At 40.6% G+C, this 26112-nt stretch overlaps 1 protein-coding gene across 1 annotated transcript in view; it reads right to left on the bottom strand.

The window, feature by feature from the left end:
• The window catches only part of UBR5 (ubiquitin protein ligase E3 component n-recognin 5), a 149398-nt gene that overhangs the window by 64245 nt on the left and 59041 nt on the right, over positions 1-26112 (bottom strand). Inside the window, exons 9-16 of the mRNA XM_059723832.1 lie at positions 25504-25715; positions 17944-18060; positions 17748-17858; positions 16831-16985; positions 13829-13946; positions 12852-13036; positions 8201-8310; positions 4346-4458 (exon numbers count right to left, since the gene is read on the bottom strand). Coding sequence (XP_059579815.1) covers positions 4346-4458; positions 8201-8310; positions 12852-13036; positions 13829-13946; positions 16831-16985; positions 17748-17858; positions 17944-18060; positions 25504-25715 — 1121 coding nt within the window. The remainder of the gene's footprint in view (positions 1-4345; positions 4459-8200; positions 8311-12851; positions 13037-13828; positions 13947-16830; positions 16986-17747; positions 17859-17943; positions 18061-25503; positions 25716-26112) is intronic.

Here is a 26112-nt window from a genome sequence, read left to right as displayed (position 1 = left end):
GAGTGGGATCACATCTATGGCCTGGAGCAGGTTGATAGAGGACTTTAGTCTTCTCAATATTGAGAGAGACTCTAAATTCAGTAGGCTTCTGTAGTCTGGAGGTTTTCCTCAGTGTGCACAAGGATGGCACAGTCATCAGCATAGTGAAGGTCAAGGATGGTTGTTTTGAATACTTTGGTCTGAGTGAAAATGTCCAGGTTGATGAGCACTCCTCCGTTCAGTATTCAATGGCAATTCCAGAAAGGAAACAGTTATTAAATGAAGACCAAGATGACATTAAAAAAAAACGGAGAACAGAATTGGGGTGATGTTGCTTGACCCCAGTTTGGATGATAAATGAATCTCTCTGATCTGCTACAAAGAACGGTCTCACTCATCCGGTCTTTGAGAAGCCTCTGGACCTTGATGCATTTTTCAGAGTAATTAAATGTGGTCAGTACTTTCCACAGGGCTTCACAATTGACGGTGTCAAAAGCCTTAGTAAGGTTAATGAAAGCCAAAGTGCATTTTTTACCTTCTAACCTATTCACCAGTAGACAGCTCAGCCCAGATAGTTATTGCACAAATCACTCAACGTACGGATTTACCCTCCACTTTCCTAGCAGATATGTACAAAAGATCAAGCATAAAGGAACAATAAATTAAGATGCCTAGAACAACCAAGTAAAACTATGAAAAAGGCTGAATTTTCATTCTGTAGACCACAGGCAGACATGGGTAGTTATTCTATGAAGTGCATACCTGCCACGTTCCTTTTGCAGACCATGTTAGGTGAGAGTACTTTTTAAGAGGGTTATCTAAGCAAATATTCCAAAATCCAAGCAAGGCTAAGAATTTAATGCACCTACAGAAATAACATAATCCAACCTGCAGACCAAGCTTTGTCACAGTCAGTCCAATTTGTGTGTTCACCCAAAATATAAAGCCAGAAGAAAAACTTTTGTTTTAGAAACCAAGACTATACAGATATCTCACCCAATCTAAGTGAAGTCTGGTGGACTGAAGCTATTTGGGGAGCTCTTGGACTCTGCTAATGGAAAAACTCAGACCAAAAGGAACTGCAGTTGCCAAAGAACATAAGACAACTCTAGCCCAAGTTTCCTACTCTTTATCTAACAGCTGGTTCCAAGAGCCAAAACAGAAAATTCAGAGGCTAATATTAGTAAATTGGTCTCTTAAAGGACATGAGAAAAAAATGTTATCACCCTTGGTTCTTTTGAAATCAGCAAAACAGTGAAAGCCTGCTATTCCAATCCGCTCTTACTAGTTCCTCAGTGTACCAGGCTCCCTGTCACCAAATGCCACTAAAGCCACAGTTCTGCAGGCTGTAGGTTGCCAAAACCTGCTTTAAGTGATCAAAAGGTGCTTTCCTTTTTATTTTTTAAATAGTTTATTTATGGTTTTATTTTTAGAAGTACCCTTTCACATTATTATAGCACCCAATAGTTTTTTATACCTATTTAGGAATAAAGCTTTTCTGCAAAAATTTCTTCCTAGTAGTCCTGACAGATGGGTCCTTCCTAGTAGCAATTAGTGGACATTTCTATTTCAACAACTTGAGACAAAATAAGATGGCTATACTAGTCCAATTAAACACACAATAAAATGTCTGTAAAAATGCAATAAAATTTCATTTCTGATTCCCGTACAATAACATCTCCTGGTATCCTCCAAAACTGAAGCACCATCACAGAAACAGCAAGACTGCACCTGTCCTGATGAGTTACAATATAAATAGAAAAGACAGCAAGAGGAAAAATAGATTAAGTGGCTTGACTAGAGCCACAGTAGGTCACTGCAAAGAGAAACAGAACCTCTCTCGACTCTCAGCCCAGTTTCCTATTCACTAGACTGTAATGACACTCTGTAATGGCACCCTGCAATGGTTTTAAGAGCTGTTTAAGTGGCTCTAGAAAGCAGGGCTGCCCTCTATGGTGGTACCACGATGTGGGCAAAAATTATATGAAGTCATTCAACATCAATGTAGAAACCTGGGAGAAGTGCACAGAATCCTATCTAATCTGGAGGGAACAACTGGCACTAGCTACAGCACAATATGAAGCAGCTTTGATCCAGGGGATAGAAGCAAAGCAAGAAAGAAAAGTAGCATCAACTCCAACTCAGACAACATATAGATCTGTAAAACTTGTAACAAGCTGTGTCGCTCTCGAATTGGGCCTGTCAGCCACAAACAGATTCATCAGGCATCTGACTAGACCTCTTATGTGTACACCATGAACCAGAGGATTGACAGTTGCCTACTAAACTGCTCAGACTCCTCTGCAGCAGAGAAGACAGTGAAAATTCATCACTGGATCCTCCTCCTTCAAAGATGCTTGGAGGGTCCAACTTCCTAGGTCTCCAGATTTTGAGATGTACTAGACAAGTGAATACCTAAAACCTAGTCAACTCCAACTGGTATCTCATCCCATTCCCATTCTCATAAATAAATTAAGAGGCTGTGACATAGATGTTTACACGGTCCGGTGGGTGGCAAATTGGCTTAGCAGTCACACCCAGAGAGTGGTAGTAGATGGGTTGGTATCGACTTGGAAGGATGTGGGTAGTGGGGTCCCACAGGGTTCAGTCCTTGGACCTGTACTCTTCAATATCTTCATCGGTGACTTGGATGTGGGCGTGAAGTGTACTCTGTCCAAGTTTGCAGACTGTACTAAATTGTGGGGTGAAGTGCACACTCCAGAGGGTATGGAAAGATCTGGTGAACAGGGGCAGACCAGGACAGGTTAGAAAACGGGCAGTACACAATAGGATGCAGTACAACAAGGACAAATGCAGAGTGCTACACCTAGGGAGCAAAAATATCCAGCACACCTACTGGCTGGGAAGTGACCCTCTCAGCAGCACAGAAGGGGAAAGAGATCTCAGCGTCGTAGCGGACTCCAAGATGAACATGAGTTGTCAGTGTGACAAAATCATCAGCAAAGCTAACCGCACTTTATCATGCATTAGCAGATGCATGACAAATAGATCCAAGGAGGTTGTACTTCCCCCCTCTATGTGGCACTGGTCAGACCGCAGCTGGAGTACAGCATCCAGTTTTGGGTGCTGTACTTCAAGGAGGATGTTAATAGACTCGAGAGGGTCCAGAGGAGGGCTACTCGTATGGTTAGGGGCTTATAGGACAAGCCCTATGAGGAGAGACTGAGGGACTTGGACCTCTTCACAGCCTCCGCAAGAGATGGTTGAGAGGTGATTTTGTGGCCATCTACAAATTCATTGTGGGGATGCAGCAAGGGATCGCAGATGCTCTGTTCAACAGGGCACCTCTTGGGGTAACAAGAAACAATGGTCACAAACTGACAGAGCAGATTTAGGCTAGATGTCAGGAAAAACTTCTTCACAGTAAGGGTGGCCAAAATTTGGAATGGGCTTCCAAGGGAGGTGGTTCTCTCCCCAATTTGGTGGTCTCTTTAAGAGAAGGCTGGATAGGCATCTGGCTGGGGTCATCTGACCCCACCGCTCTTTCCTGCCCAGGGCTGGGGGTCAGACTCAATAACCTGTTGAGGTCCCTTCCAACCCTAGCATCTGTGAATCTATGGTCACAGGGTCCTTCCCTAGCAGGCACAAGTTGTTTTTTTTCTTAACTAGAGTGGGAAGTAGCCCAATTCCCTGTAGTTTATTGCAAATTGTGCTACTTTCCCTGTAAGCTTGAAAAGCACAGAAGAGTCCTGCCCAGCTGACTTGTCCATCCTGACCAGTTTCATAAAGCCAGAACCAAAGCAGTGAAGAAGGTAAAGTGGAGTACAGAACAGAGAATATTCCTCCTTTGGAGTTCCTGACCCTGTCCCAAAGCCTACCAGACAGGAGCTCTGGGACCTGGTTTCTTTAAATAAAGAATGAAATGCCCTGATGCTGACAACAGCTATTTACTAAAACATTAAATAAAATTATTACCATTCACCAGCAAATATATTAGTTGACTCCTAGTCAGAAACTTGTCATTTTGATTTTAATTTAATTTTCAATATCTCATTTCAGCAACAGATTTGCCTAAGCAAATGTTCAGGCCTTAGTTTAAAAAAAAAAAATGCTTTTTCTGGCCCACCATGATTTTACTGGATTGACTACAACAGTATCATTCTTTATACTACAAGACTTTGAGCAATGTTAAGTCTTTGCATCTTTCTTGCTAAGCATGACTCAAGCCCCCCCCAAAAATCTTCAGATTCAAGCTTTATTTTTTCTATAACAGCTATATCAAGAAGAAACAACTAAAAAAAAACTCCAGTTAGTCACTTTATATTGAAAGGACAACCAGGTGACCAGGTCAGCTCATCTAGGAAAGGTTAAAAAGGAAAACCATCAGAATTAATTTAAAACAAACCTTGCCAACAGGAACATTCTTAACATCTTCTACAAACACAACTTCCCTAAGAGACCACTGTTCTTCGTTCACTTTCTCCTCTTCTTTTGGAGCAGGAGTAGACCGTCTTCGTTCTGAAACAAAAGAGTATGTACCAAGAAAATTAAGGCTTGAAATTAGGTGTGCACTGATAGAGATTTTTGGGGCCGATACCAATAGCCAATACTTAAGAAGGCATATCAGCCAATACCAATCTGATTTCTGATACAGCTGCCTCCAGCTGTTAAGTCCAGTGTGGTGGAAAGGGAGAGGAGATCAACACCCCTCCACCCCCCCCAGGCAGTGAGGGAGGGGGCAGGTATTGTCCAGGTGGGGCAAGGGGAGACAGAGCCTTGGGGGGGGGGAAGGGAGGGCGCGCGGGCAGCAGCTCCTGCCACTGCTTGCACCCCGGGAGGGCGTGTCCCCCCCATATCTGCACAGGGCGGGGCAGGCTGCACCTGGAACTCTTCTCAGCACGGGCTGGGCTTGGAGTAGGCGCAGCATCCTCCCAGTGCCGCTGTCAACCACCCTAAATTTCACCACTACTCTGCTCCCAGAGCTGCCACCACCAACTGCAGACTCAGCTCTTCCCAGCGCAAGTGAAGGCGGGACGTTGAACCGGCAGCCCAGGCAGCTGAAGGCAGCAGCGCTGGGAGTGGAGCGGCAGTGAAATTTGGGGTGAATGCAACATTCTCCCAGTGCCACCGGCAACCACTCCAAGCCTAGCCCCTGCCAAGAAGAGCCCTGCACAGCCCTGGCTGCAGCCTGCCCCACCCCATGCAAATCCAAGGGCACATGCCCTCCCCTGGTGCAAGCAGCAGCGGGAGCTCCCTCCCTCCACCCCCCCACCCAAGCTGCAGCTCCACCCACACCCACCCCACTCGGGCAGCGCCTGCCCCTGCCCCCTCCCTCACTGCAGGGGAGGGGGGGAAGGAGGAAGGGGGTGTTGATCTGCTCTGCCCCCCATGCCCCCTTCCACTACACCTGACTTACCATCTGGAGGCAGCTCTCCATGCTGCTGGCTGTGCTCCTCACTGCCCGAGTGCTGCACTGCAGCTGCACTCAGCACAGGCATTTATCGGCCAAATTATCAGCCCAATCGGGTCAATATCGGATACAACCAGTTTTCTTTATCTCAGTACCAATCCAATATTGGACTGATGTATCAGTGCACCTCTACTTGAAATATTAAATCTTAGAGTGCACTATGTGCCTCTGCAAATGTGTCTAAATACTAAAATTGAATATCAAAGCAAGTTCACTCTGTGTGATTTTAAAACTGCCTAAAATCAGAGTTCACTAATAATATCCAGCAATTCTACTTGATGGGTTTGGTATTAAAAATACCAAACTAGGAAATCTGTTCTATGATCAACAAAACTAGATAAACGTTAGCTTTATGAAAGACTAAAGAGAAAAATATCTATTAAAGCAACAACTTCCTTAGCCACGTGTTTAATACATACATTACACTGAGTATTAATGTACAAAAAATGTTCTTGTAATATTAAGATAATTGTGCTAAAGTAACTAAAAACTCTGACTTTAGTACAAGAACTTTTATTCAGTTGTGTTAAAAATGTAGTCCATTTTATGACAGCCCTGCAAGAAATTCTTTACTAGCCTAGGATAAGTAATATTTTTGATAGGTGATAATGCTACCACGGCAAAGATGGAAAACTGATTTTGTACCTGGGTTTGTAAAATGTTCCTGGAAGTGCAACAAGCTTATCGTAGAAATCTCTGTTTTTAAAAACAGGTGCTTAGCTACATTATTAAAAGGGAAAAAACCTTTAATACGGTCAAGTTAATATGAATTAATGGTTCTCAAATTGTAGGAACATGTACAAATGTAAGCATTGAGGCCAAAAATTAGGCTAATTTATAGTTTTAGTATCAGAATAAGAATTCCTGTAACTGGTGGGGAAGGGGAGGAGACAAAGGCTGAATAGGATGCCCAGGGCTGCCCGGGGGAGGGGAGGGGAGGGGAGGGGAGGGGAGGGGGGGGCGGGGCGGCAGCAAATCAGGGCAACCACCCTGAGCCCCATGCTTTGGGGGACTCCACTACCCCCACCTTCTTCAGGTCTGGGGCCTGTGAGATCGGAATGGGGACGGAGCCCCGCAAGGGCCAACTTGCCTCCAAAAAAACAAGTTCCCTCTGTTCCCTTTTTCCCCTCCCATTCTAAAAACAGCTCGAGGCTGGGAGGCAGCAAAAACACAAGTTACAGAAGACATTCTGTTTTAAAATGCCTTCATCTGACCCTTCATGCAACGAAGGTTCAAATTTTGACCAGATCGGCCATTTTTGAAGCTGTCTACAGTTGTGTATTTGTGTTCAGTCACGGCTACAGGCTGCTTTCTGTGACCAGGTCGGGCAAAAATTGGCACTTCCATCTGCACCCTTGAGTTTTAATCTAGTACATTACATCTTAAACATCTATTAACTGTTGAAACAGGCAACAAAAATAGCTCTCCAATACCTACACAGTGCTGAACTTTTAAATGGTTAGACCTGCGTATGTTCACATGTGTACATTCACATATCCATGGGAGAAGGTTCTCAGTAAAATGCTAATCTAACTGGAAGCTTGCCCATTTTCAAGTTCAGCTATATGTGCAAAATACATACAATTCTGTTAATTTTGGCATAAAGTATGTTTCTACACTCTTGCATAAATCAGAAGTGGATGAATGGAGTTTAGTCAGTTTTTTAAAACCGAATCACCTCAAGGCTAGAATCAAGCTAAATTACTTTAAGATACGTTAACCAGGAATCCAAATTTATAAATGAAAAAGCCAATAAAGCTTTAAACTCTAGGCTTCCTATCAAAACGCATATCTTGTGAAAAAGGCATTAACTATCATGGTTTCATAGTTGGTAGGGTCAGAAGGGACCTGAGCAGATCATCAAGTCTGACCCCCTGCCATGGGCAGGAAAGAATTCCAGGGTCAAATGACTCTGGCTAGGTGATTATCTAGCCTCCTTCTGAAGTCCCCCAGGGTAGGAGTGAGCACCACTTCCCTTGGAAGTTGGTTCTAGATCCTAGCCACCCTGACGGTGAAGTAGCACCTCCTGATGTCTAGCCTGAACCTACTCTCATTCAACTTGTGGCCGTTATTCCTAGTTACTCCAGGTAGCGCTTGGGGGAACAGGGCCTCTCCCATTCCCCACTGGTCCTCCCCCCCGCCCCGATTAGTTTATAGACAGCCACAAGATCCCCTCTCAGTCTTCTCTTGTGGAGGCTGAACAGGTTCAGGTCCCATAACCTCTCCTCGTAGGGCCTGCCCTGCTGCCCCCGACCATGCAAGTGGCCCTCCTCTGGACCCTCTTGATGCTGTCCGCATCCCTCCTCAAGTGCAGCGCCCAGAACTGGACACAGTACTCCAACTGTGGCCTGACCAGTGTCGCATAGAGGGGGAGGATCACCTCCTTGGACCTGCTTGTGATGCATCTTTCTATCAGTCTAGAACATCCACTGGGGCTAAAATTTACTGATACACCCAGAACCAAGCTTCCATTTAACACTGGAAATGTTCAGCTCTTGCCATTAGCAGATGAAAGATTATTGTGATTTTTTTTAAAGAGAACTGCAGCTCATAGGGAAGAGGTAGAATTCATATAAATTCGTCAGAAAGCTATATTTTTCCAAGACTTCTGTAGTTATTACTCATAAGAGACATCTATCTACTTCCACCATTTATTGTTTTAATGGATTTGTGAAAAACATTTTCAATACTAGATAGATAACACTTCCACATATTGGATACACATCTTGTGTTGCTGCAGTATCTAACATTCAATTATTCTTGAACAACTGTGTAGTCTCTATAACTTACTATATGGCATTGATGCACTGCTTGCAATTGAGGATGCATCACTACAAGTAGACGCTGGGGATGGTGGTGGGCCCATTTCAGTTTTCACTGGCTCCTGTTTGCTTTCCGGCCTAAGATTTAAAAATATAGTTATATTTATGAAAAAGAAACAGTAAAATGTGACACCTATTCCTTGGTTTAGCTAAAGGGTATCCTTGGGCTTGCTTTACCAAATTAGAAGTGGCGCGTTTTATTTTGTAATTTATGCCACAACTGAAAAAAACAATTCTTTTGCAAACACTTTAAAGAGAGGATTCCTAGAGTAGAACAGCGGAAGTCATAACCATTACAAAACTATGCTTTTATTTTTCAACCCATCCCATAACCGTAACTAACAGATAACTCATGCAGCGATTCTCAGCCAAGGTAACCATGAAATCCTTTTTTAAGGGTGCTGTGGGATATCACATGACATTAGAACTGTTACATGTGCAACCACATACACATGATTCAAGATATAAAAATCAGATATTTCAAAAAAGAATCCACAGTGTCAAAAAACATTTTGACCTGTTGTGGTTTTTCCAAGTTCTTCGCAACAGAATAATTGCTAAATTATTTTTCTGGTGTCAAAAATAAAAAAAAAAAGATCAAAAAAACTAAGACCTGGCATTTTCAGAGGAGTGCCTTGACTCTAATGAGGTTGAGAACCACTGCTCTAATATCCAAATAATATCGTGTTCTCTACTCAAGATCTGGTTGAGCAACTTTCCAGCAAAGAGCATAAATCTCACATTTCAGAATTTTTAACAAATCCCCAAATGTGCATTTATGGGAGGCTGGTAGTACAATTCATTTTACAAAAGGATCTGCAACTCAGATAATGGATGATGGCTGTAACCCTCTCTATGGAAAAGCTATGTAACAGATCTTTCAAATGTGATTAGTTCCATAAACGGAGCAATTCCCAGTTAATTAAGATTTTTTTTTTTTAAAGTCTTCCAAGCATAGTTTTACTATCACTACAAAATGATGGAGTAGGCATAACAGTTTCAACCAGTTACTTCTACTGCGTAAACTTTCATAGCTCTAGACTTCTATGGTATACTTGCAATACAGGATTTAAAAGTAAATTTCAGTTTAATTCAAATTGAATAAACACTGCAGATTTCACCCCCCCCCCCCCCCCCACATACTCAGGCAAAATTTGGCCAATTCAATTTTTCCACTCTTTTAGTCTGAATATAATTTTATCAACCAGATGCTCATCGTAAACAGAATCACCTCTTTTGTACCGTTTTCCTGCTCCCTCTATTTATTGTGTAATAATGTCAAATTATTAACAAAATGCAAGAGTAGCTAGTATGCATGCTTTAGTAAAAATACTTATTACTAATCTTTGATCTAGCATACAGAGAACTGCATTTACTGCGCCATCCACATAATAAATCTAACTGCATGATATTCAGCCAACAATGAAATAGAAACTATAGCTATACATATGGTGACACACGTACTAGATTTTTCAGGGTTTATAATTGATGCATTTAACACACTCAGGTCAGCTATATAGCCTCTCAAAATAGGGTTATAAATGGGCATTTCTCTCTCAAATTGTGTTATAACTTTGCTAAAAAATAGCCAATGTTACAGAAACCTACTATACATCAATCAATCTGTTAAATGTATATGCAGATATGCTGCAATTTCAGTCCACCCCAGTAATAATGTGTCATTCCCATTTGAGAAATTAAATATATTCTTAAATCACATATTCTATGAAACAGTCATTCATAAAGTCACCATCCTGGAAATTCTCTCATCTGGAATGCTTTTTTATTTAGTTTATTGACAGTTTTCCCATGCTGAATCCTACCCGCTGGGCTGTGGAGGTGGCTCCTGCCCAGAGCTGGTCCAGCCCAGCTGTAGCCCCACACCCTGTTGTGGGTGCAGAAATCTGTGTGGGGCACAAGCTTCCTCTCCCCACCAGCCCCAACCAGGATGCCACCTGTGCCTACACCCCCATACTTTCCCTACACCAGGGACCTGAAGGCATGGGGCAGAAGGGCTGGAGTGAAGGGCACCTGCAGAGCTGGGGGCACTGTGGCAGGGCAACGGCATATCAGGGAAAGACAGCCACCACTGTACCCACATCCTGGGTCAGTGAAGGAGACAGGGGAAGCTTTGATTTTCCACAGTAATAAAAACCAGAATCAAATGCCAAAATATGCAGGTATTTAGAATTTATTTCATTATAATGATTAAGGGACTGACTGATAGGCTTCCAAATTGTTTTAAAATTGTAAACTTATCAATAATACATGTATTAGTTGAACACAGTGTTTATGCAGTGGTATTTCATTTTAAAATCACAGAAAAACATGGATGAGGGAGAGGGGAGGTTTATCAGAGAATTTAGGATTTTTTTTTTAAATAGAGAAAACCAGGATCCATGGTTATCACTAAATCTGACCATCATGAAGTAAGAGCATAATGTGTCATATGAAAAGTACATACTTTAGGAAGAATAACAGTGCTGCATATTCACTGCCCTTTTTAAAACTTACTTTAGGAAATTGTTTAGCCAAACCTGAAGCTTGGCTTATTAATGGAACTTAACTCAATTACCTATTAGATGCCAACTTTCCTCAAAAAATCCCAGCAAGAACTGAGAGGAAATCAATTCTACATAATTTAGCAAGTACAAAATTTTACTGTGAAATGCACCGAGGCTGTGCCACAGCACAGCTTCATAGGTATGCATAGTCTAAAAAATCGTATGGTACCAGAAGCAAGTACCATGTCACTAAAAACATCTGAAAAAGTGAACAAGGAACAGGAAAAGTGTGACAACTGTCTAATGACCAATAAATAAGTGGGTTACTGTTTCCTCTCCAGGAACTGAGGCAAATTTTATCTAAAAATGGGCACAGACTATAAATGGTACTCTTCACTATATCATTATGGATGTCTACCTAATCATAGTCCACAACCACCTTTGATAGGGCTTGTCTAGAGGAAAGCTCAACTACAACTGCATGGATGTTAACACCTATTCCTTTTGCATAGGTCAGTAGGATAGTTCACACAATGTACCAGAGAAGACTGGAATCTCCCAATCTGCCCTATGGAAGTCTGTTTACAATATTTTCCAGGTTTTTTTTAATAGCAAATTTTAATACTAAATTTTTTTTTAAATGGCAATACAATAGCCCATCTGTCTGACTAATCAAATCTCTACGGTTGGTAGCTCCTCCTTTAAATTTGGTTACCTGGACAGCCTTTGAGTCTTATCCATTTTATGTACCATCAATTTAATTCAATAACTCAATGTCACCCATTTATTACCTCTAAAATAGTTCATTTTACCCACTAGTTATTTCCCAGGTAATTTCCATCAGGGGCTACGGACAAACATTCAAAAAGCCAGAGCCTGAATTGATTCCATCTTTGCAGGTTAGACTAACCTGCCTAGATTAAACCAATTAGCAAGTACATAAACATTCCCTCTGGACTGAGGAAATGCAGGCACATGCCCACAGTGGCTCAGACTAGAAGCGCGGTGGCGGCATGGCTAGGCCCTGGCAGGGGACACTGATTCAGGAGTGGTTTAAATCCCCACCCTGCTTCCAGTCCCAGGCTTTTCCCCACTTGCTGCCAGACCCCTGCCTTCAGCTAGCACTCCTGACGCAAAGGGGGTGTGCACTGCATACATCTGTTGATGATACTAAGCTTTTCAATCTCCTTCTCCCTGTTTCTTTATACTGTCTGCAGCAAAACTGACAGGCAAAGGCCAGCAGAGAACTGGTAACACAGCATTTAGCAGCCCATCAAGAAAACAAAAGCCCCTCTCATTAGTTCAAGCTCTTCTTAAACAGCTTTTTCCAAGGAAGGAATAGAGGGACATTATCAGCTGACCTGCTGATTACCTCCAAAAAGGCCTAAGCAGACACTGTAGTGTTTGCCTTTGTCCTGTCCCAGTGAAAATGGAGACACAGACACACACACCTCTGAGCATTAGCTAGCATACCACATATCTGGGGTCTGTTCTGTTCTGTGGGAGATGGGAGAGGAGGATCCCTGCTTGAGCAGCAAGTGGCGAGGGGAGGTCAGACAGAAGCTGCTGTGCCTGCAGTCTCTGCCAGAGCTCTGGCTAGGGAGCAGAGGGGCGGGGCCAGCCCTGCACAGGAGCACACAGCACAGTCCAGGGGTACAAAGCATCTAGAATGCTGGGGGACTCTGGTTTAACTCAAACCAGGAAGGGGTCTGGGACAGACATTGCATAAACTGGTTTGACCCAAATCACTCAAGTCTGATACTACATTCAACCAAGTTTATCTTAAACTGGTTTCAGACATTCTGAAACTGTTTTATGTACACTGAAGTTCTGTTACAGGTGTAAACCAGTTTCTAACCACTTAAACCAGTTTGTGTAATGTCTGTTCCTAGCCAAGATGTCAGCAAAGAACTCATAGAGCACCATGCTGCAGCAGCTGAGGAGACTTTAATTTCTTTAGAGTTTAACTGCTACTTCATGAGAACCTCAGCACAAACTTTCATGAGTGACACTACTATCAGCTAACTGATACTTTTTAGTCCACATCACTCTATACTTTTCCAAACTATTAAATTCATCCTCTTAAGCATATAAAAATCCTTTTAATTCACTTACTTTGCCTCAGTAGTTTTACTAGCTTTTTCCATGTTTTTCAAGCTCTCTGGCGATCGAAGCTGGAACCGACAACTGTCATTCATATTCCAGACGGATTCCATTAATACACCTACTTTAGGAATTCCAGCACTAATTGAAAAAGCAACTGCTCCAGCATGATACAGAGGATTGTTTCTTAAGCACACCTACAGGCAAAAATTAGTTATTTCTATGTAAGATCAAATAAAGCATTAAGTGAGGAAAAAAACATACATCAGCCTGAAAATGTGCCTCCTCTTTAGCAAGTAGAAAAGGAAAACTTGAGGGAAGTGAGGAAGTGAAGGCACAGCATGATATACCAAGCATTTTTGCTGAAAGAAAGAGGCAGCTACCAGTGGCAAAATGGCTACAGTATGGTTATAACTGCCTGATAATACAATAATGTAAAGAGGCAGCCACAAAATGAATGCTAAAAGAAAATATTCCCAACAAAAGTACAACTGTAACTTTTAGTCGCTTAGGACTAGGAAGCTGTCTGTTTTGTTATTTTGCCTAACACCAGTAAGTCACATAAAACATCCAAGTCCTTATGCTACTCTTAGACCCAAGCCAGCAAATACTTACTCTTATACAAGTAAAGAAAACATAGCATCTGCAGGATTAATGCTGACTGACTTTTAAACTAATGTACTCTGAGAATATAGTTTCAGAGTCCACAATACACTGCATGCTAATTTTTCAAAGTCACCACACTACCCCACAAAGTAGATTGAGATAACACCTCCTGTGAATTCAGATTTATTCTGGTAGCGCTTATTTGTCTATATTTACAAAAATAAGCTTATACAGATAAGCTATAGAAGTTGTATCCATCCATAAGGCAATACCACTTACATGAATAAACAAAGTCTTGGCATAAAACTCAAGTCTTTTTTTGAGCAACCCGTGTTCCCTCCCATAATACTCAGAATAGTTCACAATATAATGGTTGCACGTACCTGGGTGCCAACAGTGATATTAGGCATTGACGAGATACCAGCACTAGACTTCGGTTTTTTATTTTTTGCTCTGGCCTTTTCCAGCATCTTCTTCCGCTGGCTAAAAGGAACTACTCCCCTAGAGGAAAATAATTGATTGGGGTTTTTGTTTGTTTTTAAAAGAACTATAAAAGAGGTAGCACTTGCTTATGAGCTTAAAAAAAACCCCAAAAAACCCCACAAAACGTTTCACAACTACAATTACCATAGTTTCATAGTTGGTAGGGTTGGAAGGGACCTGAGCAGATCATCAAGTCCGACCCCCTGCCATAGCAAGAAGAAATACTGGGGTCAAATGATCCCAGCAAGGTGTTCGTCTAACCTCCTCTTAAAGACCCCCAGGGTAGGAGCCAGCACCACTTCACTTGGAAGTTGATTCCAGATCCTAGCCGCAATTACTGGGGGCTGGACTCAATGATCTTCCGAGGTCCCTTCCAGCCCTAATGTCTATGAAATCTATGAAATACTGTGAAGTAGCGCCTCCTGATGTCTAGTCTGAATCTACCCTCTGCCAGCTTGTGACTGTTATTTCTAGTCACTCCTGGTAGTGCTTGGGGGAACAGGGACTCTCCCACTGCCTGCTGGTCCCCTCTGACTAGTTTGTAACAGGCCACTAGATCCCCCCTCAGCCTTCTCTTGTGAAGGCTGAACAGGTTCAGGAACCATAGCCTCTCCTCATAGGGCCTGCCCTGCTGGCCCCTTATCATGCAAGTGGCCCTCCTCTGGACTCTCTCCATGTTGTCCACATCTCTCCTGAAGTGTGGCGCCCAAAACTGGACGCAGTACTCCAACTGCAGCCTGACCAGTGTTGCACAGAGGGGGAGGATCACCTCCTTGGACCTGCTCGTGATGCATCTGTGGATACATGACAAGGTATGGTTGGGCCTACCTTACCGCGTCCCCACATTGCCGGCCTATGTTCATTTTGGCATCAATAATGACTCCAAGATCCTTTTCTGCCTCTGCACTGACAAGAAGGGAGTTCCCCAGCCTGTAGGTATGCTGCTGGATCTTCCTCCCCAGGTGCAGCACCTTGCACTTGTCAGTGTTGAAACCCATTCTGTCCTCATCCGCCCACCCCTGTAACCTGTCTAGGTCTGATTGCAGCCTATTCCTCCCTGCTAGTGTGCCCACATCCCCCCACATCTTAGTGTTGTCAGCAAATTTGAACAGGATGCTCTTTACCCCCTCGTCCAAGTCACTGATGATGATGTTGAACAGCGTGGGTCCGAGGACCCAGCCCTGGGGGATCCCACTGCCCACATCCCTCCAGGTTGAATAGGACCCGTCCACCACCAGTCTCTGGGTGCAGCCCTCCAGCCAGTTAGCAACCCATTTGACTGTGTAGGTGTCGACGCCACAGTCCCCTAGTTTTTTTTTACTGAGAATGGGGTGAGAGACAGTATCGAAGGCCTTCTTGAAGTCCAGAAAGGCTACATCCACTGCTACCCCTGCATCTAAGGATTTTGTGACCTGGTCATAGAAGGCCACCAGGTTGGTCTGACAGGACCTGCCTCTAATGAACCCATGTTGGTTGCCCCTAAGCATATCCTCCCCTGCTGACCCCTCGTGGACATGAGCCAGGATAATTCTCTCAAAAAGCTTCCCCAGGATCAAAGGAAGACTAACTGGCCTATAGTTTCCTGGGTCCTTCTTCCTCCCTTTTTTGAAAGTGGGAACCACATTGGCCCTTTTCCAGTCCTCTGGCACCACGCCAGAGCACCACGACCATGCCAGGGGTCCTGCAATGACCTCTGCTAATTTCCTCAGCGCTCTGGGGTGGAGATCATCAGGACCAGCTGATTTAAATACATCCAGTCCCTCCAGAAGTTCCCTGACTAGATCTTCACTGACCCTAGGCCTGGGTACGCCTCCCCTGGGGCCTGAGGGAGTCCCGGCAGGCAGGCTGATCCAGTCCCTGCTCAAAAAAATGGAGGCCATAATGATTAAGAATACAACTCTTCCTCAAGAACCTGCAGCAGTGTACAAGTGATGACCTGCTGTTCCCTACTCTTCTATACTGACTGATAGTACTGAGAACACATCCTTATATTTGAGAAAATGTGGGCCATATAGGAAGCAGAAAACAATAGGGAACCAAGACTCAAATTCAATTCACAGTTCTGCTAAACATGCTGAGAAAAGACTAGTACTTGCTGTTTTGCAAGGCTAGCAACATTAACTTCAGGTGGCTTGAACCGTTCAGCCATGATATAGCAACGGGCCAATTTCAAGACATCTATCTGATCATAATGACATTTTGTACAGAGGTCAACAAAAGAATCAACTGAAACCATTTAAAAAGGTTTTAAATACTACATTCTTACCACCCTAGCAAAAAGCAAGGCAAATTGAACTGCCGTTCAAGAGACTTGAGTAATAACAACCATATTTTAGAACTTTTAAGTATCGTGTAATTTGTGTGTGCAGTTCTGAACACTGTTCAACACCAAGATCAGCTTTGACTACAAGGACAGTGTACCCTCGATAAAATTGTCTACCAGCAAATATGACCTAGGTCATCAGTTCCTGGAAGTATTGGAGGCTGTCTATACTGTGGACCAGCCCAAATTTTCAGACTTTAAGGCCTTGTCTTTATGAGAGGGGGACAGGAAGGGGGGGGGGGGGGATGTACACATGCTCTCCTCTCATAAGCATGGTCCAAGGAACCATGGTCCACAACTCCTATGACAGTGCTCGAGTAGGGAGGAGCACAGAGGTGTTTTTAACAAAGTTGTTAGGAACACAAGCCTAAATATTTAATCACTTACGTAGGCTTTTTTTACAGCACTCAATGTAGTATTTGAATACTAATTAAACCTCAACCTATTCTAGTTTACAAAACAGAAAAACAAGACACACTGTGTTAAAATGAAGGGCGTTGTAAGAAAACTTAATTCTAAAGGGCTGGCTAACGCACTTGGAATAAATTCAGAACATATCCAGCACCCTATACCACTTACCACCAGTACAAATTGTTTTCTAGTTGCGCGCATGTATAAAGAGCACAACAGTGTAACGAAACTATCCGTTCTCCTTGTAACTCAGAATAGGTCTGGGCAGTGTGTTCTAATTTAGAAGCTACTGAGCTTAAAGTTTCATCCACCCAGGTAGCGACCTAAGAGAGGGGAGATTGAAAAAGCAGCCATGCATTAATTCCTGAATATAAACATACAACCTGCACTTTGAGGATGACAAAACCAGTAAAATCAGTTTGGGACTATATCACCTCATCTAACCTGTATCACAATTTTCAGAAATAAAACTAAGTTTTGATCTATTCATATAAATGTCGCTAAATTTCTGGCCAGGATTAGAACTATAAAAGTTTGAAAGTACTGTTCAAGCATTTTAACAGATCTGAATATTTATCCAAACTAAACTCCAAACCATTTTACATTCACCCACTATTATTCAAACAAACTTCTTTTGGCTAACCAATCTTATCACAGAAGAGTTTCAAAAACCACACTATTATTACAGTAGCTCCAAATGGTATGTGAATGGTGGACTTCTTTCTAGTCTTCAACTATGGTAGTTTTTAGACTACTTTCAGATTCCAAAGGAGCAGAAGTTTAGCAGTTTCAGAAAATTTAATGAGTGGGACAATCTCCCACTGGATAATAAATGTCCTTAGTGTGGCATTACTCTTTTTTGTTTTTAAACTTGCTTGCAGACTTGAAAATTGATTTTTATGTTTTATATTTATAGAAAAAGTAAAATCAGTAAACAAAGATTATTCAATCTTTATCTTTATAATGAAATATATTCCTGCAGCTTATCTACAGCTGCAGACTCTATTTGTTACTCAGAGCAAAATTAAAGTGAAAAACCCAAAAGGTTGATTCATAAATGTCAATAGTAATGGAAAATCTCATACCTTGTTATTTTCTGTTGCTACAGTTGCTCTGATACTATTTGCAGACAGGAGGACTATCTTTTCATTGGTTAATCCCAAAAACATTGCTCGTGGATGATGTAGTGAAGGATTCTTTGAATATATAAAAAGGAATTAGTATTTTATAGTTTCATATAAAAAGAATTATGTTAAGGACAGATTTAAAGATGTACAATACCTGTGCATTTCTGTAAGGTTCTGATTCACTCCACTTCCACTGATAAAGTTCTCCTTTGTTGCTAACTGCCACAAGCTCAGAATACAGAGCTCCAATAGATATAAACTTTGTTCCATCCTACAAATGCAAGGAAATGAACGTTTAAACGACAATACTATAAAATAAATCCTTAAGTAACAGAAAATTTTTAACAGTGTACAAGTGTCAAGCAGGCAAAAATTAACTTACAAATAATAGTTACTGAAACTGCATTAGTTCACCAGCCCTGTATTTCAGTGTCATTAAATTTTAATTCAGTAATGATAGTTATCTAATGGATCAAGTGCCTGTAGGTACTCATGACTTCAAAAGCAAGTCCTGTTTTACTTCTAAAAGCTGTTTTCTGAAGTTGCGGAATAGCACTGTCTTTCACTGACACTCAAATAAGAAAATGCATCAATTCAGCAGCTACAAAAAAATGAAGGTAACAATGCTTCATTTTGTTTTTTAAAACAAAAAGACTACAAAAATAAGGTATTTAAAATATTAAAAACCTAAACTCTGCCTGGAAAGAATACTCAATTTGGAAAAATCCATCCTCTATAAAACTTCTGTATAACTATTTATCTTTTATGGTAAGTTTTAGGAAGTTATCATTAACAATAGCTAAAAAAAGGGAGGGAACAATGATATAATCTCATTTACATTGTGCATTTTTGTGCATCACACTACTGTCAACTACCTATACATTTATGGACAGCTAGTAAAAATTCAGGCTAAAAATGCCAAGCCATAGAGTCTGTAAATAAATGTGAGGCATCTCTAAAAGCAATCAAGCTCTGGCTGCTTGTGAAGCCTCTCAGAAAGAAGCTGGAAAGTCAGAGTTTGAATGAAACACAAAGAGCACAGCAGAGGAACCTGGTGCCCAAGGAGTACAGCACCCTGGTGGAAGCTTTCTATGAGGACTTTGTAGACCAGGGACAGGCAAAATTACCCACCCCTGTTGTAGATCCTTCCCCACCTCTGGTTGGGTTGCAGGTTGGCTTCCTTAGGGTCTGTGCTAGACAAGGGGGGGGGAACCAAAGGCAATAGGATTGGGGGCAGAGAGCAGTATGGTGTGGGATACAGTTGGTGGCATCAGAGGAGTGAGTGAGGAACTCCTGGGATGGAGGCAGTATGGTGCAAAACAACTGCTGCAGTCAAGCAGATGTGTCAATCCAAGAACTTTTTTAAGCTACAAACTGAATTTTTTTTTTGTTTTTAAATAAACTATTCTTAGTGTTGTACTCCTAAATTTGAACCCCACCCTTCTAAGTGGGGTCTAGCAGCAAGGTTGCCTTTACATTAGGCAAAACATTAGTGAAAGTTTGTGTCAGTAAAAAAAGTGCGTCTGTCAGTAAAAAGTCTGCAGACTGTCCGTAAAAGAAAGTCTTGGGTTAGAAAACTTCACTGTTTTGGTAAAGGGAGGAATCTTTATTCAAGAGAAGCACTGATATGAAATTCTTTTAGAAATTTTAAGTTAAAAGTTCCATTTTTAAGCTATAACTCTTCACACTTTTTTTTAAAATAGTTCAGCATTTAAATCCCAAAGTACATAAAAAGAAAACAATTCAGCAATTTAGAAAAAAGTTTCAGGCTTCAACCCTACAAGCACTGACAGCCTACTAGTCTTGGAAAGGAAATTCCTGCAGGAATCTCTCTGTGAAGATCTAACTACAGGATCCGAGCTTTAATACCTCAGATTTCATGCAGTGTGCAGTAGAATTTTTTTTGTTAGATAGAGGCCTCTGCCTTTTCAGCACTGGATATTTTTTCAACTTTAAAATAAACTAATTTTCTTAAAACTAAAATCTTACAAAGGAAGCTATAAATCAAGATAGGGTCATTTGGGGGATAAGAGGTGTTTGACGAGCAGGGGGAGAGTTCATTTTTGTTGGTTTTGAGGGCAAAAAAATAAGGGAGTTTCTAACAAACAAAAGCACTCAACCAGGGAATCAATTTTCAGAATAGCTCCCATTAAGAGGTGGTTTAATGTTTTGGAAGCATCAAGCCTAACATCTCCATATGAAAGAATTTTGCAAATTGAAAAGGTCAAAACTCTCTCTCAAAAGAATAGTTGTTTAATGAAAAATAGTTAATCAAAACAATAAGTAGGTCAGACGTTATGCCTTAAAAAATATTTTTCTTTATAACAGTTATAAATAGCTATAAAATACATAAAATAGTAACAGTTTAGTATTCTATACTGACCCTACATTATACAATCTAATCCCAGCTTTCAGTTAAATGGAAAACCAGTACAGTATTTTAACTCATTTAAAGGTGTAGAGACAGTCAACATATATTCAATAAGGGATTTATATACACTCGTATCCTGGTCACAGAAACCATATAGTGTAAGGTAGAATGAGAAGCCTATACTACATAACAAATATTGTATGTACCAATACCTGCATTTGTTTTTTTCATTAAATTTCCCACATGCGAAACAAAAGCTTAAAGAACTAGGTAATTCTCACATTACTGGTCCTCTCAATGCCAACTGCAATCATTTCTTAGTCCTTTTAAAATAGGGGCTTAAATATCCATTCCAAGATGACTTTGTATTAATATCAGCAGAGTCTGTTGATTTAAGATTAGCTTCCTCCAACTGTACATAAGCTTCATGTTTGAGATTCTGCTGAATGCATCTTTTTTAACAGAGCTGAGAGAAATATTTGCCAGAACATGCATTTGAAGTTCAAGCACTGGACAGTTTTATTTAGTTTTTAACTGGTTAAAAGGCTTGTTTACACAAATCAATAAAAAACATGGCTGTGTTTTTGTATTAAAACGGTACTTGGGAACAAAAAATTACTAAGTAGCATATAAACAACATTATCAACAAAAATATACTGCAAAATAGGCATAGTAAAAAAAAGAGTAAATCAAAACAGCTAGGTAGCTAATGCATTGTAGTCACTTGTAGTGTACAGTTATATAGAGAAAGCAGTTCGTTCCAGGAAGGATTTCAATGTTCTGTAATTTTTTCCCCCTGATTTAGTAAACAACAAAAACAATTTTTGTTCTGTGAATGCCTGTCATTCTGAGGCTGTCTGTGGGCCTGGTGTCCCTGAGCATGGGAAGCCCCAGCTACTACAGAGACTGACAGCGATGCTTCCAGTGTCTGTGGGAGCCTAGCTAATGTGTTGCACAGCACCTGGGAGCCCAGCAACTTGACCACCTGAGGAACTAGGGTACTATGGGCTTTCAGGTGCCTGGTTTCCCAGCAGGAGAGCCAATAAGTTGGGCAGACTGCTGATGAAATTGACTGCCAAGTTAGCAATCAGACAGGTTGGGCAGCTGAACTGCCTCCAAGAAATGGTTCAATTTCATGCAACTCCACCCCCACCAAAAAGTGACAGGTGTTTTCTGGGTTTTTCCACTCCCATGGCTAAATAGGAATTATGCCCAACCTGTACTTTCCTTTTACCACCCTGGCTCCCTCCCAAACCTTACTCCAGCATGCTTCCATGTCTTAGCCTTTCACACTAAGCTTTCAGAGACAGGAACCATGATACAGCTACTCCTCACTTAACATCATAGTTATGTTCTTGAAAAACGTGACTTTAAGCAAAACAATGTTAAGTGAATCCAATTACGTCACAGTAGTTACCCACTAGCAGGCAGTGGCCAAACAATGATGTAACCAAACACTGCGACTTTAAATGAACATGTTCTCTAATAGATCAGCAACGTAATAACGAAACAACGTTAACTGGGGTGACTAAATGAGGAGTACCTGTACTATGTTTATAAGGTGCATAGCAAATGAGACCCCAAATCTGCTTGTGACCTGCAGGCATCACTATAATCCAAATATAGTGCATATGGCTATAAAAAAATTACAGTAGTGTTGCATTGCGTGACAAATATCTAAAAGACCAGAGCTGTAGCCAAGCTTGCATCTTGGTGCCTGGTGCAGGTCATATGCAGAGCAGCCCCCTATATGCCACTATGCAATACTACTTCCATGTGATTTTGCACCTTCTGTGCAAGGGCACCCTATGTCAGTGCACTGCTGGTAACATCCCTTGCTACAGTACTGTAAAAAGACCCTCATGGAGATTTTCAAGGCAGAGCAGACCATTTTGCCATGCATTTTTTTACTAGAAGATATGGCCAGATCCTCTCTACTACTTTTAGGAACCAGAATCCCATTTTTAAGTTGTATAAAATGGAGGCAGAGTTAAGGATCAACAGTAACTTCTTAAAGCCTGGTTTCTCATCCCTGTATTAAAGCTTTTTTGATATCTGGTACAGTTTATGTACTCATTAAAGACATGTGCTCGCTCTATACTATTATAATGAACTGTATGGAGGCCTTTTAAAAATTAAGAAATGTGTTGCTCATACAAGGCAAGTTAAATTTTAATATTTCCAAAATTTCAATATTTGTTATTTTAAGTATAAAATTTTCCCTCTAAATGCTTGTTTTTTAAAATGACTGCACATAAATTGAAGTATACAAGTCTAAAGAATGCTTAAGACAATTATTCAATAATTCTCAAATTAAGCTGAAGCCTGTGGTTTATTAATAACAACAATTATCTACTCTTTCACTATTTAAGTCGTATTGACTTTAACCTGCGCAAGATGAAGGTTTAAAAATCAATGCGCTAAATCTTATTGCAATATACCTTTATGATGCTGCATGCTAAATTAACTCTGATACTGGTTGGTGTAGTAATCAGCTTGTAAGTAAATACTTTAGCTAGTTTAGTGTGCAATCTTTCAATTATTAATCTTATGAACTAATGCAATTAGGCTCCACCATTTTATATGGTGGACAGTTATCTTCGACATGCTGTTGAAGACCATGTTTCCTTCCGGTCTGAATTCCACAGAGGTCCTAGGTACAGTTTTGCTACCAACACAGCTATCTAATGGCAATTTTACTTTCAGAGTTCTGGTTTTCTTTCTATTTTCCAATAGACTGAAAACATTTAAGAATTAAAGTTAACTACAAAAGCTTCATTGAACACTTGCTGTTGGTTAGTGGAAAGCTGTCAAGTCAAAAATGCTACCTGCATCTAAGCTGTTTACAATGAAGAGCAACAGCTGAAGGACTAAAATAACCAGACATTTCCTACCCACAACAAGATGAGGAAGAGGAAGGAAAGAAAAAACACAAACAAGTCATAGTGAACATGGTTTATAAGATGTATTCACCATTTTTAGCTTTTATCACAAATAGTTTAATAGATTTGACTTTCAAATTTTGTAAAACAATACATTGCCTCCTTTTACTGGATGGTTAACTCATGGAATAATATCAAATATTCATTTAACAAGCCATTCTGAACACAGAATGGTACAAACTGTGAAAAAAAATCATGTCTATTGTCTTAAGAGATCTAGGTATACACGAATTAACTACACTCTGGGAAAAGTTGGTGTATTTTTATGTTCTCTGTTCATTAAAAGATTTTCCTTTGGTTACATACATTTTCAGCTGGAAAAAGTGAAATTTTCTTAAGCATATATGCTCAGATCTTAAGATGCATCAAGAATGCATTTATGCTTTTGAAAATATGAAATTACCAACAGTTCAAAATTCTCTATTAAATATAAAGGATAGCAAAATAATGAAGACTGGAAGGGAACATTTGAACAGTTTTCCTGTCATCACTTGCTGTCCATAGTGTAACAAGCTCACAAAATAACAAAATACAGGAAAACTGTTTTGCTATGATATGGCTGCCATCAACACGGACTATAGAGCAATAGCAACATTGGCTTATACTAATGTTGATAAATGCCAGCATCAAAAATGGCATATCTTCCAACATTCAAATTAAAACTGTAGTCCTAATCTGCCTTACGTAACTCAGCCAAGATTTCTCCTCTTTTTCACTTCAGTAGGATGTAGTAAACCTAACTCCTCAAAGCTAAATATTGAAAGCAGTCCACTTGATTTCTCCTGCAATGCAGACAATCTGGATTGGAGAACAATTTTGGTGCCCATGGCAAATATTTGCTATTGATGTGCTGTGTGACTGCACGCAACTGTATACGAAGCTTTTGGGAACAAACAGGATAGGAATTCAAAGTAAGAAACTAGATTGATTTTACTCTCTGGAAAAAAGAACTTAAAAGTAATGTACAGTCCCAGGTTCTACTGGACTCATCACTAAGTTATCAGGCAGACTTGCAAGAGATAACCCCTGTTTCTCGAACTGACAACCTAACCAATTTAAGCCATATGCTTATCATAGTCATTGTGGTTTACACAACAGCTTATTATTAGGACTGAAGATGGAAACAACATGAAAACATAGTTGCTGATCTCATCAGTAGGATGAATCAATTCAGTAAGTCACTTATGTGCCATGCACCCTTCCACTGGCTCCAAGTATGCCTATTTTTTGTTTATTATTCAAGGACTTTTTTTTAGATTTTGAAGGTTATCAGTAGGTTGGGACACAGGTTTAGCAGCTAGATCCTCAAACAGAATACTCTTTGACTATACAGCTAACAAATCCCAGGGGAAAATAATGGAGAAGAGACAAAGTATTCTCAAAACAAGAAGGATGAGCTATAAAATGAACCAAGAGGCAAATAATCTAAATTCTGGCCACTCTGGAATATACTAAAAAACCTGTTTTGATAACGTTTCCTTGCTTTAACTGAAAGCTGAAATGTGTATGTATATTTCTTTAAATATTTTTGAGAGAGGTATCAGTCAAAAAAAGCCACCCTGAATCTGAGAAGAGCAGAACAGTTCATGAAGTCTGTGTTAAGTCTTAAGTGGTTTTCAACTAGAAATGTTGAAATATTATGGCAATGAACACTATAAAAACTAAGATGTCCCAGGAAGAGATTGTAGACTCAACCAATCTATTGTATGAAATCAATATCAGAAAATAGCGCTCAAGGAAGAAACTGAATAAATTAATGGGGGTGGTCGCCATGTCAGAAAGGGAGCACTTCACTTCCACAGAAAAGCACGGGTACATTGTAGCAGATAGCTGAAGGATAGTCTGGTAGCCCAAGTTCCGACTCCTATTAATCATGCTCTGCTCCATTAAAAACATTCCTTTTTGTCCAGCTGAGCTTGGTAGCCTTCATTCTACTGCCAGATCAGCAAGAGGACCAAGAGCACAGATTTTGCTGATTTAAGAGATTAGAGTTACTAGCTCAGATACCAGGTCAGAATCCCATGCACCGGTCAGGTCAAGATGCACTTATTTAGAAAAAAACTATTACTTTCCTGACTCTCAAGTATCTATGCAACTCAGCTTCAGCAGCTGGAGGAAAATGGGGTCAGTGCTCCAGGTAGGCAGCTAGGGAGACTAAACCTTATATTCCATGACGAGGCAAGGAGGGATGCCAGACAGATGGAATAAGTAAGAACATATATAGCCACAAACCTTCAATTACTGAGACATGAACATCAAAAGTATAAACAGAAATAAGTGCATAAGAAAATGTAACAAATTTACTTCAATAATTACACAAACAAAACCAAGTATTCACCAGGAATTATATATTTGCATATAATATACAAAATGAATAAACAAGCCAAAAAATTCTCAGTACCTTGTCTGGCCACCACTGCAAGTCTTCTCCTAATGAAACAGGGCTTTGGACAGGAGTATTCTTCTTATCCAGGTTTGGCTCCCCTTCCTTACTTGTAGAGCCCCTTTCATTATCAAATGAGGCTCCATCAAGCCACCTTCGTTCACGCAAACGTAAAACGGACTCACGTTCACGCAACAGCTCAGAGTCTCTCTCTAAGGGAAGAAGGAGAACTGGTATGCAATTGGGTCACACCAGTGGGATAAAAGTAAGCCACTCTCTAGTAAAGACCCTTCAGGATGCAACTAACAGTAGGCAAATCTACTCATCATTAATTAAAAATATTTATATATAAAAATTCCTGACATGCAACATTGAATATAAACCCTTTCAAGCATATGTACTTAACATTACCAAAATAATATAAAATATAAAAATTATGAACTAGAAATAAGTGAGGTAGTTTTGACCATCAAGTGTTATTATAAAGCATAAGGTTTCATTTTTCACCAACAGTAAAATGCCAAAAAATGTTTAACATGCTGATTTGAGGTTTTAGGGTACAATATGCACAGTTTTACTGCATGGTGTTTTATCAATCTCTTAAAAAAAAAATCTATATCTGTAACA

This window comes from Alligator mississippiensis, chromosome 3 (genome assembly GCF_030867095.1).
Source record: "Alligator mississippiensis isolate rAllMis1 chromosome 3, rAllMis1, whole genome shotgun sequence".
Lineage (NCBI taxonomy): Eukaryota > Metazoa > Chordata > Crocodylia > Alligatoridae > Alligator > Alligator mississippiensis.
Note: the sequence above shows the minus strand (reverse complement) of the source record. Positions and strands in the feature narration are given on the sequence as shown.